The sequence below is a fragment of the Spea bombifrons genome, chromosome 2 (assembly GCF_027358695.1).
Source record: "Spea bombifrons isolate aSpeBom1 chromosome 2, aSpeBom1.2.pri, whole genome shotgun sequence".
In the NCBI taxonomy this organism is placed as follows: Eukaryota; Metazoa; Chordata; class Amphibia; order Anura; family Pelobatidae; genus Spea; species Spea bombifrons.
The window spans coordinates 102,756,267-102,775,740 of NC_071088.1; the positions used below are offsets into that span (position 1 = coordinate 102,756,267).

General features: G+C 39.3%; 2 protein-coding genes across 3 annotated transcripts; one reads left to right on the forward strand and one right to left on the reverse strand.

The window, feature by feature from the left end:
* Positions 1–3,103: 3,103 nt before the first annotated feature.
* On the reverse strand, positions 3,104–12,857 carry BORA (BORA aurora kinase A activator). 2 transcript variants are annotated; one of them, XM_053455417.1, is made up of 13 exons: positions 12,785–12,857; positions 11,870–12,058; positions 10,298–10,404; positions 9,851–9,896; positions 8,902–8,983; positions 8,384–8,449; positions 8,228–8,284; positions 7,888–8,117; positions 7,589–7,727; positions 6,537–7,099; positions 4,658–4,783; positions 3,835–4,006; positions 3,104–3,527 (listed from the first exon to the last, which is right to left on the reverse strand). In XM_053455417.1, the coding sequence occupies exons 2-13, from the start codon at positions 12,014–12,016 to the stop codon at positions 3,466–3,468; spliced, it is 1,797 nt and encodes a 598-aa protein (XP_053311392.1). In that variant the 5' UTR covers positions 12,017–12,058; positions 12,785–12,857; the 3' UTR covers positions 3,104–3,465. The 2 variants fall into 2 exon arrangements, with proteins under 2 accessions (XP_053311392.1, XP_053311391.1); XM_053455416.1 differs by lacking the exon at positions 12,785–12,857 and adding an exon at positions 12,489–12,776.
* A 251-nt stretch (positions 12,858–13,108) lies between these two features.
* Positions 13,109–13,998, forward strand: MZT1 (mitotic spindle organizing protein 1). Its single transcript, XM_053455419.1, has 3 exons — positions 13,109–13,177; positions 13,380–13,525; positions 13,779–13,998. The coding sequence occupies exons 1-3, from the start codon at positions 13,129–13,131 to the stop codon at positions 13,800–13,802; spliced, it is 219 nt and encodes a 72-aa protein (XP_053311394.1). The 5' UTR covers positions 13,109–13,128; the 3' UTR covers positions 13,803–13,998.
* The last annotated feature ends 5,476 nt before the right edge of the window (positions 13,999–19,474 follow it).

A 19,474-nucleotide genomic window follows, 5' to 3' on the forward strand; every position in this document is an offset into this window, starting at 1 on the left:
TAAGGTACTGTCTAATGACCCTGTTGGCCTCTCACCAAAGAAGAATACGTATTAAAGTACTTTGAGTGCCTTACAAGGATTTATAACGACTCTTCTTAGGAAGAAGCTGCAGCTCTCAGGTTCCTCCGTTAGACAGTGCTCAACACTAATTGGCTGCCTCGATCATTGGAGTCAATGGGAACCCTTTCCACACATGCACACTAGAGTTCTCATTTGACCCCCTACGACATTTGCCGAGTTGGAGCTGCCTGGCGAAAAGTATATCATGTGACAGACGTTTTCTTCCGAATCCACCAATGCATTTGCTTCCTTTACACCATGTAAATATAGAGGGACCACTCAGCTATAGTATGCATTAAAGGGAAAACGATGACTGGAAGGTCCCTTTCACCATAGTTTTGAAGAATATAATTTAGTTGCACGTTCTGAATCCAGACTTAATTTTGTTCAGATGATTGTTTCAAAGTTCTTAATTTTTTTAACAAAATTGTGGGGTTTTTGCCATTTTTACCATATAAAATAATCTATTTTTTTTTAAAGGGCTTATGCATGGTCCTAACACATGTAGTATTAACTAGTATTAAAAACTAGAGGAAAATAGAAAAAACGCTTTTCATGGGTTTTCCTCAACTAGTTGACAAAATAATCCCTAAAATGTAATAATTCATATAGTTTGGAAGTACCTCATTTGTATTGAATTTCCATACATTTGGCAAATATGTGTACATCGTTTCAAATTTTTTTTTCTTCACATTTAGTATGCTGCCACAAAAGTATGTATTTCTGTTAAGTAGACAAATCATGCCATGTTACTAGGAGCATTTGGACAGTTATACAGCCGTTTGGCCGCTATTACTACCAAAGTTAGCCACAGCAAGAATTAGCTGAATTTTTTTTTTATTGCTTGGGATTATTTTGCACAGGTTGTGTGATAATGTCAGAGAAATACACCAACATATTCAGATACATTTAAAGATTACAGAATTACCGCGCACGTGCAAGTTTTGTAGAAGTTACATGACACGTTAGCGGTTGGAATTTTTGTGTAGGTCATGTGCCAATTTTGCAGGACCTCACTAGTGAAGACCAGAATATATATTTAAAAAGACTCTACTTCTGTGTGAAATGACATAATACAATTGTTGATCGAAACTCTGAATCTGATGGTAGGTAATAACCATTCAGCCTAGTCTGCCTATTTTTCCTGATGCAAGAATGTAAACCCCAGTCAGCCTTTGGTCCAGTCCCATAGTCATTATGCCTATACCATCCATGTTTACATTCCCTCACTATATCAGCCTCTACCACTCAATAATATAAACACTGGCTACTTTTTCCAAAACTTTGTGTCATTTGCTTGCCTTTAAGTAATCAGAAATAATTTGCCATTTCACTTGTTCCACATGGAAGGTCTACCCTGTTTCAGAGTTTTGTATCATCTGCAAAAGACAAACCTTACCTTTGTGACCTGTAATACCACTGATAAAATATTAAGTATGGATACCGATAACGATGCCTGAGGTATCCCATTGGTAATACCATTAGATACAACCTTCTGCCTCCTGTCACACCGCTATTGCCTTATCCATATAAACCATCTTGACATCCAAAAACCACCTTACCCCAACAGCTCCTCCCTGGTATTTTTTAGTCACCCAGTCTCCCTGCAGCAAGTCCTTGTAGTTTCTGATCATGCAAACCATTTACTTCCAGATATTTAACAATCCTATCCTTTAGCATGGTTTCTATTAATTTGACAACTACTGACATAAGACTTGCTGGTCTGTAGTTGGCCGAGGCTTCCCTACTACTTTTTTGTGGAGAGGTACAATTGCCAACTTCCAGTCTTCTGGAACTACTCCTGTCATTAGTGACTGTTGATACAAGTTCTCTAGCGGTTTTGCCAGGACACTTTGGAACTCATTAACTGTGGGTGCATCCCATCAGTTGTCTGTTTCTACTCTGGTGAGTTTCTCACAGGAAGGACAGTGGTACCTAGAGTGCCTCCTCATCCCTTTTCCTAAGCTTAAACTGCAGCTTTTCCGTGTCCTTTATGTGGTACCACATTCAAGATGTGCCTGCCAGTAAGACATGACACTTTTATCCTCCATATTTTGAGGATTTGAGGGCTCGAAAAGGATGTCCCAAGACACCTGGCTAGATCACCCCCACCTCAATGCTTTTATCATCAGTAATGCACTGGGACTAAACTTTGCTTCGCTCTCTTGACACAGAGAAAGGCATCCAAAAGTATAACATAACACATTCTGATTTTGGGGTATTCAGTACTAATCTATATAATATACAGCACATATTGAATGCAAATGTTTTTCTGCTTAAAACATGGAATGTAATTTTTTCCTCCCATCTACTGGCCCCTGACTTAATAAAAACGTAAGGTCAAGAAAACATCTGACATTAAACCTTAGGCCCAAATAGGAAGAAAAAACAAAAAAAAAAAAAGGTCAACTCTTTGGACAGGATTATGATATCCTGTAAGTTTATTAAATATACAAAAACTATATATGTGGCATTATTTTCACATTTAAAAAAAGTATTGCAGTGGCATACAAACATCTGTAAAAAAGCTTCAAGTATTAATGGTGGATAGTAAGTCACTTTTCAAGATGCATAATCACATAAAACCGGTCAGAATTATAAAAAAAAGCAGCATTAACAAAGACTTATACTAAAAGGATGATACATATTTTTTTTTTTTTAAGACCTCCCATCACACAAGATATGTGTCCTTGTTAAAAGTCATGTTATGACACAGGAAAAACCATGTAGTTTAGCAGCAAAATCAGGTTAAAGAAACACTTTCTTCTTTTCCTCCAGTGTGCAGCATCCAACAATACATTGCTAGGGAATAAAACCGCTGTAATGTAGACTCAGAGTTTAGCATGTAGCGATCAGATTACCATGATTATTTTTGAAGGACATCATGTTAGCATGCACTGTGACCAGCACTTTTTTGTGATGATCGATCTTCAGAATTTGAGTACTCCGTTAGCGTCTAGTTCAAAAACGACAACCAACCTAATACTTTCTGGATTTGTTATTGGGTTATTGATAATCTCTGAGCGGTGAGACAACAAAATATTTTGTGTGCTGCACCTTCTGTTACAAGATCCTCATGTTTCTAAACATCATTTTGCTTTTAAAAATGGCCACACTTTCATGCAAATAAACATTTGCTTTACATCCCTTCCTGAAAAGCCAACTAGTTTTAGTGCCATACCACTACGAGAGACATCCCACCAACGCCTGTTACCGCATTATTCTGCTTCGTTTATTAAGTCCGAAAATCAGTCCCAAAAAGGTTCTTGAGGAACGCTTGTAGAATCCATTGTACCACATGCATAAATACGTCCTTATATCCAACTCGTCATACGCAACACGGTGCACCCCATACTATTCACATATTTATTAGCAATGAACGAAAAACATCCGATTGGCTTGAAATTATTGCAGGTTCTGTGTTAACGGTTTTCCATCAACTATATTTGGGGGACTCTGGTGTCTTACTACAAAGAAACAAACAAAAAAATAGCGATGATCAATAAGATATTGTATTAATGCATTCAAGTTATATAATTATTTTGTTGTTGTGGCCACTGGAAGGGAAGTATTGTGACAAGGTCCAATTTTGAACCTAGCCAATAAGGGAGATTTAAGCCACAACAGAGGCAGCAGTCGTTATGGAAATACTCCACAATTCTACTAAATTTAGACCACAAGTGACCCTTATGCCCCCCCTGGAAAGAGTCACGAGTGTATCTTTAATACATTTATAACATGGGGGGGGCGCCATGGCGATTACGTTATACGTACCATTCTTCTGTAACCTGTTAAAGGGGTGTTCGTTGTACAGTTTCCATGCCCCAGGGTTGTTGACTGTAGGTACAATTAATCTGCCACCAGCTTTCTGAGTATGCTTTTGACATTCTGGGGAATCAAGTTCTTTTTGTCCGAAGTGACTTTTAAAGTCGACGCCAGAATACTCCTAAAAGCGTGAAAATGCAGTTAAGTAATACTCTCTTCTAAAGTTCAGATTTAAAGAAATCGTTAGCCATCAGTGGTTAAAATAAAAGATTTAGGACTTACAAATGACAAACTCATTTTTAACTTTTAAGAATGCATGACATCTACAAGGTAATCTGATAATTCAGGGACAGAGTAGAAAACGCATCTCGCATGACTGCATTTAGAATACTGTACACGCCAGCCACCAGACGCGCTTTAATGAACAAGATACCCGTGTCCAATTTTGTGTTCCTTTTTCCTTTGCGCAGCAAACACCCTTGTAAACGTGCGTTTATCTGAACATGTCTCACCTCCAGAGAGGTTTCTGGGAAAGTTGTGTATGTGTGTCTGTTCAGACCTCTGTACGCATGCAGCTACCCTCCTTTGGAGGAGGGTAGCTGCAATTTGTAGGTCAGTTCTTTATGATTGTTTTGGAAGAATGCATATAAAAAGCACTCCGTACTTTCACATTCATTCTTCGACTGTGTTGGACGCACTTTACTGTCCCTTTAGTTTTTGGTTTTTTTCTTAGCCCCTTTGTGACAAAGCCCACAATGCATTGTCATTAATGGGTTTAAGGTCAGCCCATTGTCCTTAAGGCACTGAAATGGCTCATTCAGGATCAGCATACCTTAAGTCTTAGGTTTTGAGGGCGGCTGTGGATTTCATACTGCGGAAACTCATTTTCCTTGCAAGCTCCATCTATTCCATCCATAATACTGGATCCACACGTCTGTGTAGTGTAACCACTGTCCACCTAAACAAACAAGAACCACCGTTAAGGAATTGACCAAGCAGACCATTTGAGATAGGAGGGTATGCAAGGGTTTTACAAACATGCACAGAACACCAAAACCAGACATATGCAGAAGAAAGCCTTTTTATATCAGAGCCACACATTTCATCCCTAGTGTACATTTTATATTGATCTGGAACCTTAAAATTACAACTCAGATAAGGAAATTAAATATGCACCAAAAATTATAAAAACTTCACTTCTTAAAAGTAACAATAAAAATGGAGGGCAACGTAGAGTACTGAAAAGGAAAACCTTTAAATTGTACTTAGATGGACTAATGCCCAGTTTGCGATAATACTTATTTCATACAACCTTTCCTTTATTTCCCATAAACCCTCCCTGTGAGAACTGAAATATCACAAGCAGCAGTTTTACAAATTTTATGTTCATTTTTCATCTTTTCCAGTTAGTATTAACGGGTATATACCCCTACTAACGGTAGGTAAAAGTTAAATATTACGGCAGGAGCCTTATAAAGAGTGACCACTAATGACACAGTGTGAGAGAGTTCTACTAATCAGTCACCCAACAAGAAAAGAAGTACCACCTTAAGGACACCTATTGAGTACAATAGAAGTATATAGTTACCTAAACGGAATGATATCTATATGAAACACGTATACTGAAGACCACAAGGAACACTTGATATTTTGACTAGTCTTTCGGATACATATTTCATACAGCCATCATTCCATTTCAACAGCTATACTTTTTTCTTTTTCACAATAGGTACCTTGCAGAGTTTTAGCTTGAATGAACTAATGAATGGTTCAATTTAGTTTTTATATAAATGGTAGGCAAGTCAGCTTAGGGTCCCAGTGCTGCTCATGGTTCTGTTCTTCAAAAGGAGCACTCCAGCCCTGGTTTCATGTTAAACCTATTTTCTAGTTTCCATTTTGCAGACAAATAGATGCCAGCATTCTTTGGCTAGAAAAATGAGACTTCCATACTTCAATTTTACACTCGCTGTCACCACCGAAGGCAGGAAGTGTACTTAGGTATGCTTCCTGTGCATGCTCTTTAGTGCCATCACTGAATTGAGTTGGAGACATGTTCTCAATAGCACCAACAGACCAGTGTTCAGCTAGCACACGTGGAGGAGAAAAAAAAAAGTTGGCCATTTACAGAGTAAACCTGGCTCTGCATAAAGCATAACCAATTGCATAGAGAATACACCTGTGCCTAAGGGCTTTAAACTAAGCATTTACAGGATTCTATGACGAGACAAGACAACTTGTTTATTGGCAGATTTGGTGGACTCCAACTCGCTGTTATACAGTTCATCTGACAAATTGCTGCCCTTTAAAGAGGCGTTTATGTGCGTAGTCTACATGGCAGCCGAGTATAATGGAAATTGTAATTTGATCCAAGACTGGCTATAAGGTTTGGGTTTATTTAGGTGAACAAAGGGGCAAGAACCATAAGCACCGACCACAATTGGAGTATATTGAGTATTGTGCAAAAGGTTTAAGTGGGTGTGAAAAAATAAAATCCTGTCACAGATAGGCATGTTATTGTTCATTTAACAAAATGAATACACCCAATTACAAAATCTGCAAGTGTACCAAGAAGAATTGATGTTTTGAAGGCAAAGGGTAGTCAATCCCCCCAAAAATTAACATCTGCCTAAAAAGTAGAACACCGAGGCAAGTAGGTTTTGGATACCCAGGAACAAAAACACTATGAGTATGCAATACACGGCGCATCTTACCTGGATGCTGCTGCTCTCACTTGGTATAACACTGCTTTCAGCTAAGGGAGACATGCACATATGAGAACTTTCAACGCTAAAGGTCATGCCATTCATGAAGCTGGTCATTGGGGTGTTGCCAGTAACAGCTCCATCCTTCACCCAAATGTGGTCATCTTCTACAGGATCAACCATTTCTACAGTGTCATTGTCTTTCAGTTCTTCTGTAATTGGCGGAGAACCTTGCAGTTCACACACATCAGCAGATACAACTGGTATGTTGTCCTTTACCAGTTGCACGTCAGGTGGATAGATGTCCAAATTGTGCCCTGCATTATCGCCTTCTGACAAAATGCTAGAAGGTGGAGAGTTTTCTTTATCTTCTTCAGGACGGTCAAGGGCAAAAGGTATCTGAAACAGGGAAGTCCTGTACTGTGAATTTCCCCTGCAGACTCTTGACCTGATCTGGAAGAAGTTTTTTATTGGAGAGCAGCCTTCAATATAAGGGCTTCCTGCACAAGAGAAAACCATGGATTTGGAGGCGGAGAGTGTGTCAGGCGATGGAAAAGAAAGCTTTTTCTGTTCTGCATTAAGAAAAAGAATGACATTTTAGTGTGATGCATTCTACATTCACAGAAAAGTATTTAAAGCCCTAAGCAAGTGGAGTAATTCTGTTGAGTTCTATTAAAGCATTATTGTCTTTCAATGAAATCTAATGAGGTCACAGCCAGTTACATTTAAACCTATAGCTTTATATGGATATATCACCACCATTCCCTATCCACTTATAGAGAGATAAACAAATTTGAACATTTTCAAGTTTACTAAATAAAAACCATACCTGAATCCACTGTTGAAAGCAATCGCTTGTTCGACATACGGTAATATATCATAGTTCCTTTACCAATAACCTTATCCTTGCCAGGGATCGTAACTAAGTCCCATTTACCACTAGGGGTCCCAAAAGAGCCGACTAGCTAAGACCCATCCAAACTTCTCGTTATTTATAACGTTTACTGGCACTTAAGTTTTGCATCGAACCAAGGACTGGAAAAAAAAAAGAAAGCACATACCTTCCATGCGAACAGCTATAGGAGAGAATGCTGGAGAAGTGACTCTAGATGGAGAATGTTCCAAGAAAGTGGGGCTTGTGTTACTCCCTAAACTATAAGCTCTTCTTCCTCCCTGGATTGGACTTGAAGAAAACTGGCCCTGCATTTGGAAAAATAACAGAAGAAAATAAATCAGCATTGAACAAATTATTTTTTTTACTGCATTGGAATACTGCCAAGATAAAAATTGATATATACGGACACCCAATACGTGCTTGTTTTTGTTGGAAGCAGGGCAACAGAAATGCAAACATGCTTACCGAACTTGGAGTCTGCATAGGACTTCTACAGCGCACAGGTGACAGGTCTATTGAGCACAGAACTCCAAGAGAGGCGGCCGGGATTTCACAAAGTTCTACCTGGGGAGATGGTGGCAAGGAACACTCTGACCCACTGACATGTCCATCCAAAAACAACTTTCTTCTTAGAGATGCAGAGCTTAGGTTTTCCTGAGAGTGATCTGCATTTTCTCCAGCCCGAAAATATTCACCTTTTTTGTTGGAAAGAAAAATGATATCCTAGTTAGGTTTTAGCGTTTCATATTGGGGATACATTTACAAAATGACAGGAAAACAAACAAAAAAAAAAAATTTCACTTACCCAATACTTTTTCCAAATTAAAGTCTACTGGTAATGACAATTGTGTTTGACATCCAACTGTGGGAACATAAGCATTAAAGAAAGTTGCTTTAGTTCAAAATCTAAATGCCCAACTACTTGCTAAACAGGGATTTCTACAAACCCCAACACGCTCACCTGTGCTCTTTCCAGGCTGAATGGAGTGGATTCTACCTAATGGAGATTCATTATGAAGATCAACACCTGAAATACAGAAAAGATAAGTAAATACCAACGCATTTCATACATTTCCTACACTGTGGTTTTAAAGAAATCAGAATGGATTTAGGTAAAGAAGTCTATTAATCTCATACACACTCTTACTATTAGATACCTAAAGATTGAATTGAAAGAACACAGATACTGTATAAAACGATGCTAATATATATATAGTGAGCCATAGAAAGCCATGAAAAGCCATTGAGTGTTTATCCATAGTGCTGTTAATCCTGTTAAAAAGATATTGACTAAAGAGCAAAGTTTATGGGCAGTTGGACAAGACACTGAACTCTACTCCCTTCTGCCTCCTCAGGAGGTGATATACCAACAAGAATATATCATTGATGACCCTAATTTTGATATTACAGGATATCTTAAGTTAATAAGAGGACACCACAAGTGTGTTTTCATAAAGAAAAGCTTAAAACTAAACGTACATTTTGTTGAATGAAACTGGACAGCCTGCTTCCCTTCGTGTTGAGTCCATGGTGAAGGAACAATTGTTCGCTTCAGAAAAAACTGAAAAACAAAGTTGTGAGACTTCAGACCATACTCATGGCTGTTAAACAAAGAAACAAAACAGATAGGGGGAAAAAAAAAAAAGAAACCTTAAAAGTCACTCTGGTTGATGCTTCCCATAATGACAAAAGTACATTTATTAGGTCTGGGTTTCAAGAAAATATATATAGCAACACTCAACTGAAAAAATGATGTATTATTAGAGTGCTACTATGATGAAGACATCACTGTTTCAACAAAGCCTGGGTCAAGAATCCTTTAGCTTATATTGGCTACTTTTAGTGTAATATGATGAAAATATGATATTTTAAGACATTTGGTTAAAAGGTTAGGAAACAGGAACATGCGATCGGTTGTGCAATATGTTTTCCTCCCTGAAGCCCTCTCTCTTCCTCTGAACCCTTGCAAAGTCTCACCAGCCTCCACCAATGCAGAGGGATACTTTAATAGAACAGAATAGTGGAGTAAATCTTAAGAACCGTATTAAAAATAGGGAAAAAAAAATACTTCAATGAATTGCTATAGAGGTACAGGCTAGAGAAGAAAAAAAACCCCAATTAGTTCTATTGGAGTAGGATAAGAGACAAAAAGAATTTTGTGAATAAGATGTTTTTTTTTGTCTATAAAAAGGCATTACTAGATTAGTGTTGTGTGGACTGTGGAACACACTCACACACAGCTTTGTATGAGAGATCCGTAAGGGGGGAAATATTTCCAATTTACTTCAAACTTGAATATAAAGTGCTGCATCATTGCTTTGCTCTCTTTTAAATACACAGAACGGCAAATAATATGCAATTAAAAAAACAAAAAAAAAAAGACATTTATTCAAAAAAAGAAAAAGATGAAATCCAAGATTTACAGTACCTCTTCTATAGCTTTTTGTCTTCTTTCTTCTATTTCCTTATCAGTTCTAAAATAAATAAATGGGCATTTGTTCAACATTTCATTTTTGAAAGACAGGCTACCCTGAAGCACAGCATTGACTTATTTTCCTATGTATTGACGCTTGTAGAAATGTTATCCAACTTTGTGAACTAACGTAACTTTAGCATGCCTTCGGGTGAATGGCGGGATGGCAGGTAGATTCCACAGCCAGCAGCTGAATTGACACAATGCATGGATAATGGTCTTAAACCAAATTTTTCTCCCCAACACACCCTGCTGTTTTGTTAGTAAATCCCTTGTAGTCCGTAAAAGTTGTAACTAAACGTAGTCTTAAATAAAATGAACATAGTTAGACATTGGTGTCCATATTAGGTCAAGTGTTTCCTTAAAGGAAAATATGTAGATGTATATTAAAACATCGCTTACTTGGCATGGCTTAAGTACAAAGCCTGGCGATGGATGTCCTCTGGGTCAATCTCAACAGGGTTTATTGCAGCAAGCTGATCAATTGACCATCGGAATTGCCGTGGGGTCTGTAAGGTAGAAGCCCAATGTGTTACAGTATGCGTATAGACATTACTATCTTAGTCGAAATAGTTTACGGTTAAAATATCATGCATAATAGCACTTTTGGAAAAGGAGTCCATATTATTTACAGAACATTTAACTATACGTAAGGTTACTTTGCAAGTTTTCTTTCAGATTAATACGGTGGCGGAAGCCCCGATTAGGGTTTCTACAGACCCCGCAAGTCCCTGCCACATCAAAAAGGAAATCCCTGGCAACATCAGAGATAACATCCTCAGAAGGAACTGTGCGAACATGCGTCGGCATTTAAATCCCTACAGATTGTGACTGGGCTCAACTAGACTGCTGTCGCATCTGATCTGACAGCTCGGGGCCACAAACTTTGGACCGAGCTGTCAGGGGGAAATTAGCCTGAAGAATTTGACATACTATAGCTCTAAGCGCAAGCAAATGCACTTTAATGCCTACGCCAGCCCAATGCCAACTTAACGTAATATTTTATTCCCCCAATGCATGGAAACTCATCAGAATTCCCTCCGTGCGCTCGCACCGTTTCCCCGACTCAGCTCTTCAGCACACAGGAAGCGTGTTCAGAAAGAAACATCACTTCCTTACATTAGTAAAAACTGATAGACTACATGGGCCGAAAGGCTCTTATCTGCCTTCAAACTATTTATTTAACTTACTACTGCAAACACGCTGTATACTATGATCCAGCACAGGGGATTTTCAGGGGTGCCTAACGAGACACGCAGAGATGCCACTGATTTCAATGGGATCGCTATATTGCGTGCGATTAGAAGCTGTGAACGAAGGCAAGTGTGCTTCCTCATTCTCTTAGAAGTATACTAGACTGTCCTTTCATTTTCATGTGACATCCATTACTAAGACCACTGTTTATTCATATACGTGTGTGTGTGTGTGTGTGTGTGTGTGTGTGTGTGTGTGTGTGTATATATATATATATATATATTACACACACACACACACACAACGTATTTGTGTGTTTTTACAGAATAGAGAGTGAATGAGAGCGTGGGAGAGTGGATGAGAGCATGAGATATAGACTGAATCAGTAAAGCTTTAGCAGACCCCTTATGTTTTACTTTATATGATTATAGTCGGCCAACAAGGTCTATTTCCAATTTCTTCCAGATGACTGCCCACTTAAAACCCATCAGCGTGATACGGGGAGGAAAATAAACATAAAATACCAACAATGTGTTGGTGGCCATGGTATATGGCACACAGGGATAACACGTTAATGGTGATATTTTTGCTGTTTCAAGGTCAACTAGCCCTCTCCGCACCCCTGGCTGTTCTAGCAGGCTACAGTAATAAAGGTACGGACTGTGTTATCACTGACCCCTGCCCCGAAGAGTAGGGCAAACCAATGTTTGTTTTAATTATTAATGGAGTAAGAGACGTGGACACGGACGGGACTTCCCCTTTATAACAGCAAACACTTACAGCAGAGGACTTCGCAGGCTTGAACACGGTCGGGCTCGAAACAAAAGGCTCTTGCAAGCTGTAATAATCGCTGGGACTCTCAAACGGATTCAGAACAGCGGCTCGGCCAGGCGTCTCAGGGGTTAAGTGAGTGCGAACATCACCCATGACAAGGGCGGATTATGTCAACGCTTCTTCCGCAACAGTAACCTTATATAAAAAAAGATATACCTTAACGTAAACATAGGTCACAACAGAAACCTCAGAAAGACATGCTACATAATAAAAATATTTATATTATCAATATACACATATCCGTAAGAGAACGGATATATGGCTACCCAAGCAACAGCTTGCTTACTTGTTTTATGCCATAGCCCTGTACACACACACACATACATACATATATATATATATATATATATATATATATATATAACCAGGCCCTCATCCTCTTCCGTAAATTTTAAATGGCCTTTGCCAATATTGTCAGTGACCCCTTTATAACAGCGCGACGGAAACTGCAGGCGCTATATAAGAGCCATGTATCACGTCCCCAGGTCTAACCGACCCCTAGCACACTATGGTTACATAACTCTGGAGGAAGATCCCTGATCACAGGAAATCGCTTTCAACTCACCCGTCTGCGGTGCTGGGCGATGGGGAGGGTTAAGGGCTCGGTTACGGTTTACGGTGCCGGTTACAGGTCAAGCTGAGGACTCTACAGGTGAGCGGACCGCAGCAAACACTGCCTCTGCTTCACCAATTCCGAGCCCAGAACTTCTGACGTCAGAGCGCAGATTCACAACGTTCCAGCCGGACCGTTAGACACAAAGCGCTAAATAAGCAGCCACAGCAACAACCCTTCCCCCAAAAATTCTAGTACAACGGCGCCCCCATTTCTTCCCGCTCCTCGTCCCGCCGCGCTGTTAATACCGATTGCCTTTTTCTGCACACTTATTTCCCGTTCGCTATCCACCACAGTCCAGCAAGCCTGCGTGCTCCTGCCAGCCAATCACAAAACAGAGGATGGGTGGAGCCTCGCAAGAATCCGAGCGACCCAATAAGGAAGAGGCCGCCGTACAATTCGAATGTGAGCCTACCCCTTTTAACCCAGTCTTCACCATGGCAACGAGACGCAATTTTTCCTAGGTCTAAGCACTTCCGCTATGGCCGTTCGGAGCGGCTGTCGCCTTCCTGTCTCTACCTAGAAACCGCTAAACGCTTGTTATTGGCGTCAGCGCGACACGTTTCCGGCGGGTCCGTTCTGCAGCGTTGCGATGGCGAGCGCATCTGGCAGTTTGAGTGCAGTGCGGGAGACCATGGACGGTGAGATGCGGAGCTGGTTTGTTGTTAGATTATCTTCAAAGCTGTACACCAAGGCCGGTATACATGGCTGCTTTGATGGTGACAGTCGTGCATTGCTAGGCGTATATATCGATTGTTTTTTGTTGCCTGGAGTAAAGGATTTGATTGCAATGTCTGTATTACGATTAAGTGTTCAAACTAAAGGTTTTTTTTTCTCTGACAGTACTTCTCGAAATATCACGATTGTTGAACACTGGCCTGGATATGGAAACCCTGTCGATATGTGTGAGGTTATGCGAACAAGGCATTAATCCAGAGGCCTTGTCCTCTGTTATAAAGGAGCTCCGCAGGGCATCAGAAGCTCTCAAGGTAATAGATATTCCAACGTGCTTCACAAAGGTTTAACTCCCTTCCTGCTCACTAATGTCCCTGGCATCCTGCTGAAAACTGGACCTAACTGAATGCAAGATGTTGAAGAAATGCTAAATCATTAAACAAATGTTGATATATTTTATGCATTTGTCAATTTAATTCTTGACCTTTAACATACTGCACTTTTCTGATTCCACCCCCCCCTCTGTTTCTGTGAATGTTTCATAAATATTCTGCTTTCTTTTTCCAGGCTCCCGATAATGCGGCTAGCTAGCAAGTATTGCTTCTGATGGATCGCTTTTTATATCAAGTTTGGAAGCAATAATGTTTCAGAATCTGGCGGCTCTCTGACGCAATCCTCAATTTGAAGCTCTGCGTACATTATGGAATACTTGGACTTTTATATTTACTTTTTCCATATTTATATTATGTCAAGCACTTGAACTATTTAACAATGTTTTGTAACATTTTCATTGGCTGTATTAGTGTTTATTATGTATGGCTACAAGAAGGACACTGACACTATATGTTAAGGAAAATATGGTATAGATTTTGAGTAATGCAGTTATTGTTGGCTTAACGGGGTACTCCAGCCATCATATGCGCTTTAATGCATATGAGAGCTGCATGATCTGTTTTGCAAATGCATAGATAGATTTCTCCCTCCCCACCTAAGTGCCCTGCATGATATTTGTTGAGCCGAACAGATCTCCCTGCACATGATACATTGCGCCGCAATCGGCCGCCCCCTCCGAATCACAAATAACAAGTCATGTTTTCTAAGCAGGGTAGGTCCTGGAGGGCAGGTAAAGCCAATTGGTCCCATCAGACCCTTGCGCCCTCCAACTGTATCTCACATACTGTATGCACTGGCGCACACATTTAAACACACACTCACCATCACATACACTTACACATTCATGCTCACACACACAAATACTTTTACCATGCTTTTGCCACATTGCATGATCCCGCTGCATTCTTGCCTCCCTCCCTGTTCCGATACAAAATTGACAAAAAGACTTTTAGGCTGCTCCCATTTTCCCCTGGGACAACCTTCCCCTGTTTTTATCTAAACTCTGTTTAGAATATTATGTCATTTAACCCTTTATTTTCCATGTGCTTACGCTGTGTGCTGTCATGCAGTGAAATGAGGGTGTCATGTAGTGTGCCCTGTAGATTTAAAAAAATATAAAGTACCTCATACATGTGGGCTATTTCTGTAATCTGGAGGGGCAGCTGAATTTTTTTTATTTGGGGGGGTTGTTTTGTTTTTTTGTGTATTTTGGACATACCCTGTTAAAAAAAAAATGCTAACCAGTGCAAAAGCAATTTTGGGGTAAAAAAGGAAAAACACAAAACAATAATAATGACAAATTTCAGAAAAGATTGGTGGCCAAATGGCTGTATAGCAAGAGCCAAAAAGCTCTCTTTGTTTGTGATTACCCTTACATTGCCATATTGTAATTCTTACATATAAGGCATTTGCAAACTCTTAAATTAATGTGTTTTGGTCAACTCAGCTACTTAAGTTACAATTATCATATAAAAAACATACAATCATGTGGTGCTATTTTCATTTTTTGAATTTGTAAATGTTGGACTATACATCTAATAGTGCTATTAAAAGAAAAACCCTTTCTGTACCCTATATTTTATTTATGTATATATATATGTATATATGTATATATATATATATATATATATATATATATATATATATATATATATATATATATATATATAAAAATGAAAACAAAGATATTGTAAAAACACACAAAAAGCTCTAGGTTTTTCCCTCAGCAAATAGGGTGTTAATCTGCATTCTCTTATAGTGTGGGTATCAAACGCTAGCTTGCCCTCTTTTAATCTGTTGGAGAAATAGTCATGTGTTATTTTTTTTGTTTGATTCCATTCCTAACCAGCAAGTAATTAAAGTATGTGTGCAGGTATTTGCTTTTAGAACTCTGTCATCCTGTAGCCAGCGGTGTTTGGGACTCCCCATTCTGATGCTCGGTTTGAACTTCAGCAAGTTGTCTTGACCACATCTACATGCCTAAATGCATTGAGTTGCTGCCATGTGATTGGCTGATTAGCTATTTGTGTATAGGTGTACCTAATAAAGTGGCCAGTTAGATATACCGTATCGGCCCAAATATAGGCCGCACTTTCCCCCCCACTTTAGGTCTTTAAAGTGGGGGTGCGGCCTATATTCGGGGCTTTGTGCAGGGATGCGCAGTTTGTGTCGTCCGACGCTGGGCTGGTGTTTTTGTTGCGTTTTCATTTATTCCAGCTCTGCAGGGGACCTGGATTTTTCTCCTATGGTGGAGCACCGATGTGACAAAACCTTCCGGTGCTCCACCATAGAAGTGCCGGCAGCAGAGGTTGCCTACGGGCATCACACAGACATCCACCGGTCGGCCCTGCTTGACAGGGGGGCAGGTGGGCATTTCTAGTGGGCATAAAGCATTTTGGGGGGGCAGGTGGGCATTTCTAGGGGGCGTAAAGCATGTCTGGGGGTCAAAGTGGCATATCAAGGGGCAGAGGGGCATATCTGGAGGCATAAAGCATATCAAGGGGCAGAGGGGCATATCTGGAGGCATAAAGCATATCAAGGGCAGAGTGGCATATCAGGGGTTATAAAGCATATCAGGGGGCAGAGGGGCATATCTGTAAGTAAGGTGCAATGGCTATTGGTTTTCTGTCTGTATATAACATATGCTGACAAACTGATACCAAAAATGTTAAAATACATGTATTCCTGTTCATTCATTAGACAAAATACTGTTTTACCATTCCACTAATGTGTATATTATCTTTAAAAATATTTTTTTCTTTAAAATAGCAACAAACTTTAAGGGTGCGGCCTATATTTGAGCCAATACGGTACATACAACAATCTCCTCATATGAGCAACTGTTTTAATCACTTTTCCACCATTTCTGCTCTAGCTGTGCATTCCGAAACCCTGACCTGTTTGTGGCTTTCATTTGAATGCAAAAAACAGAATGTTGCAGAATCTTGTAATACCTTTTTTATTGGACTAACAGTATTAAAATAATAGACGAGCTTTCGGGAGTCCTCCTTTTATCAAGTCAAAAGCATTTCTGACCAAGCAAGTGAAAAACACAGTTTAAAACTGACCAGTACATGTTCTGATACAGGGTTAAAACAGGGGTAAAAACATTTCATTTGATATCACTTGTTTCACTTCTTTGTCACTTTGTTTATTGTCAGTTGTTAACAACATTTCTTATGGGGTATATCCTTTCAAGATTCACAGTTTACGTAGTTACCATATCAATGAAAGGGTTTAGTGTTCGCTAAGTGTAGTGGAGGAGAACTGAGAAGAGGTGTATAAATCCTCCAAGACAGACTATAGCTTTGTGTTGTTTGAGGGGTGCTTCAAAGTGTTTATTTCCTTGAAAATACCTCAAAAAGACCACACACCATCAGAAAGAGGTGTCTCTTGTGTCAAGATTAAAAAGCAGGAAACAAATACACTTGCAAATTAGTAGCACATACTGTGCCATAATGCAGATGATGGTGCATACTTCACCTCCAGTGCCATTGTGCCCATTCTTTTAGAAATAATATTTTATATTTTAACATGTAGTTGGTGAAATGGTCTTGGTATGTCAGCTTATGCATTCCAACACATTTTGGGCAATGCTTTGGTTCCAACTTTGTGGCACTAGTTCGTTTTAGGCCTTTTTCTTTTCTAGCATGACTGTGCCCCAGTGCATATAGCTAAGTCCATAAAGACAGGGTTGGATTAGTTTGCTGTGGAAGAACTTGAATGGCCCACACACACACCTCAACCCCATTAAAACACCTTTGGGATGAACCGAAATGGAGATTGTGAGCCAGGCCTTCTCATCCAACATCAGTGCCTGACCTCACAAATGCTCTACTGGATGAATGGGCAAAATTTCCCACAGAAACACCCCAAAATCTTCACAGAAGAGTGGAAGCTGTAATAGCTGCAAAGAGGGGACCAACTTAAATGTGCACTCACTGATCTATCTAGCCTTTGTGAGGTTTACCCATCTTAAAGTGGTCAGTCTGAGAGAGATAGTGCCCCGTGACAGAGAAATGACGACCTTTCCCCAATACTGTGAAAACTACAAACAAATTACTTTTTATTATTATTTATTGTTTTATATAGCGCCATCAAATTCCGTAGCGCTGTACAATGGGTAGACAAGACATAACAAGTAGTAGGTAACATAACAAATTGACTAACAGACAACAGGTGAGGCGGGCCCTGCTCAAACGAGCTTACAATCTAGAGGGAGTTGGGTTGTGTTACACAATAGGTAAAAGTGCCATTATTAAGGATGGACCAGCCACACTAGTAAAAGTATTGCAGGAGAGGGAGTAGGAAAGGTGAGCTAAAGGAAAATGGGAGTATGGGAGGGCATAAGTGTGCTATGTTGTAAGCATCCTTTTTTTTTTTTTTTTTTTTTTTTTTTACACAGTTGTAGAACTTAACTAGCTTCTCAAACAGTTTAGTAACTCTGTTTATTAAGCTATACAACCACCAAAATAAGCAATAATGTCCTGGTTGTGATCCATAGTGCAAAAGCTATAAAGGGGTCTATTTAACTATAGAGGTAAACCATTTCATTATGCATTTTCAAGGGCAAAGCCCAGTGACTTTCTCCTGATGGACAGTTTGACTTGGCTCTGAGATTTCTTAAAACTCACCCCACTGATTTAACTATGCATTATGATGGGTCAGCTTAGGCTTTTTATCAAGATGAGCTCATTGGGGTCTGCACTTCATTATGCATAGTGAGTAGAGGGAGCTAAAATATTCAACTCACCTGCTAACTCCTAGTTTAACGGAATAGACCCCAGTGGCTTCATGGAGTAGATAAGGTCCCCGCAAGTAACATCTAGTGTTTATATGTATAGAAGCACGGTAACATGTGTTGGTTACAAGATATATTCATACAACATTAAATACATATCTTTCACCCTAAAACTCAAATATGGACATAATGACGTGTGTTTCAATTTGTTTTAGCTTAATGTATAATCATATTTCTTCCACTACCAAATATACCCCATTTAAATTAAATTCATTCATGATTCTTTCGTAATGGACCACAGATTCATATAGTTTCTTGGTGAATTTGGATATTTTATAAGAAATCTGGTCCACTAGGTGGCGGGCAAGCTCTAAAAATATTAAACATTAATCTAATCATAAGGCCTATACAGTAAATTGTGAGATATATGTATGTAAATATACTATGTAAATTTAATTAAGCTTTTGTGACCCTTTATGGAATTATATACAGAAGAGACGAAAACTGATTACCAGAGTTAAGAGCCAATAAAGAACAGCACATGGGTCAATATTTGCTATTATAAGATTGTGTTTTAACTGGCACATTTGTACGTTTCCTATCAAGCTATTACGTTTTTATTCAAAGTAATATTCAAAACTTTTGCCTGCCGTGATTATTGTTACTTACATTGCTATATATTCATGTCTAAATGCAAAACAACTGACTAAAAGAAATTTTTAAACCCACTCAAATCCATATACAATGGCACTTTGATACATGGAATTGACCGAACTACTAGAATTATTTAAAGTAATATAAGGCTATTTCTGCACAGACCTCCACCTCATCCCACTAAAGCAGGTATGTCTAAACCAAGTTACCTCCAACATATCAAGGCCACTCTCATGGTAACAAAGGTTCTTGTGCTAGGCTGATGAGCAGTGGCAAACACTCCTTTTGAAGCCCAATGTCTGCAAGAGATCAACAGATATCTCACAACTATCACACTTTCCCCAGTACGTCATCTATCGGGAAACATATTTATGCTATATACACTCACTGGCCACTTTATTAGATACACCTGTTCAATTGCTTGTTAACACAAATAGTTAATCAGCCAATCACGTGGCAGCAACAATGCATTTAG

Bases quoted from the DNA above. Each gene is read 5' to 3' on its own strand.
- MZT1 (XM_053455419.1), top strand. From the start codon at position 13,129: ATGGCGAGCGCATCTGGCAGTTTGAGTGCAGTGCGGGAGACCATGGAC. The intron at 13,178-13,379 runs GTGAGATGCGGA...TTTCTCTGACAG, and splicing joins AGTGCGGGAGACCATGGACG to TACTTCTCGAAATATCACGA. The intron at 13,526-13,778 runs GTAATAGATATT...TTCTTTTTCCAG, and splicing joins GGGCATCAGAAGCTCTCAAG to GCTCCCGATAATGCGGCTAG.
- BORA (XM_053455417.1), bottom strand. From the start codon at position 12,016: ATGGGTGATGTTCGCACTCACTTAACCCCTGAGACGCCTGGCCGAGCC. The intron at 9,897-10,297 runs GTAAGCGATGTT...TATTTATTTTAG, and splicing joins TTGTACTTAAGCCATGCCAA to AACTGATAAGGAAATAGAAG. The intron at 3,528-3,834 runs GTACGTATAACG...GTTTCTTTGTAG, and splicing joins TAACAGGTTACAGAAGAATG to TAAGACACCAGAGTCCCCCA.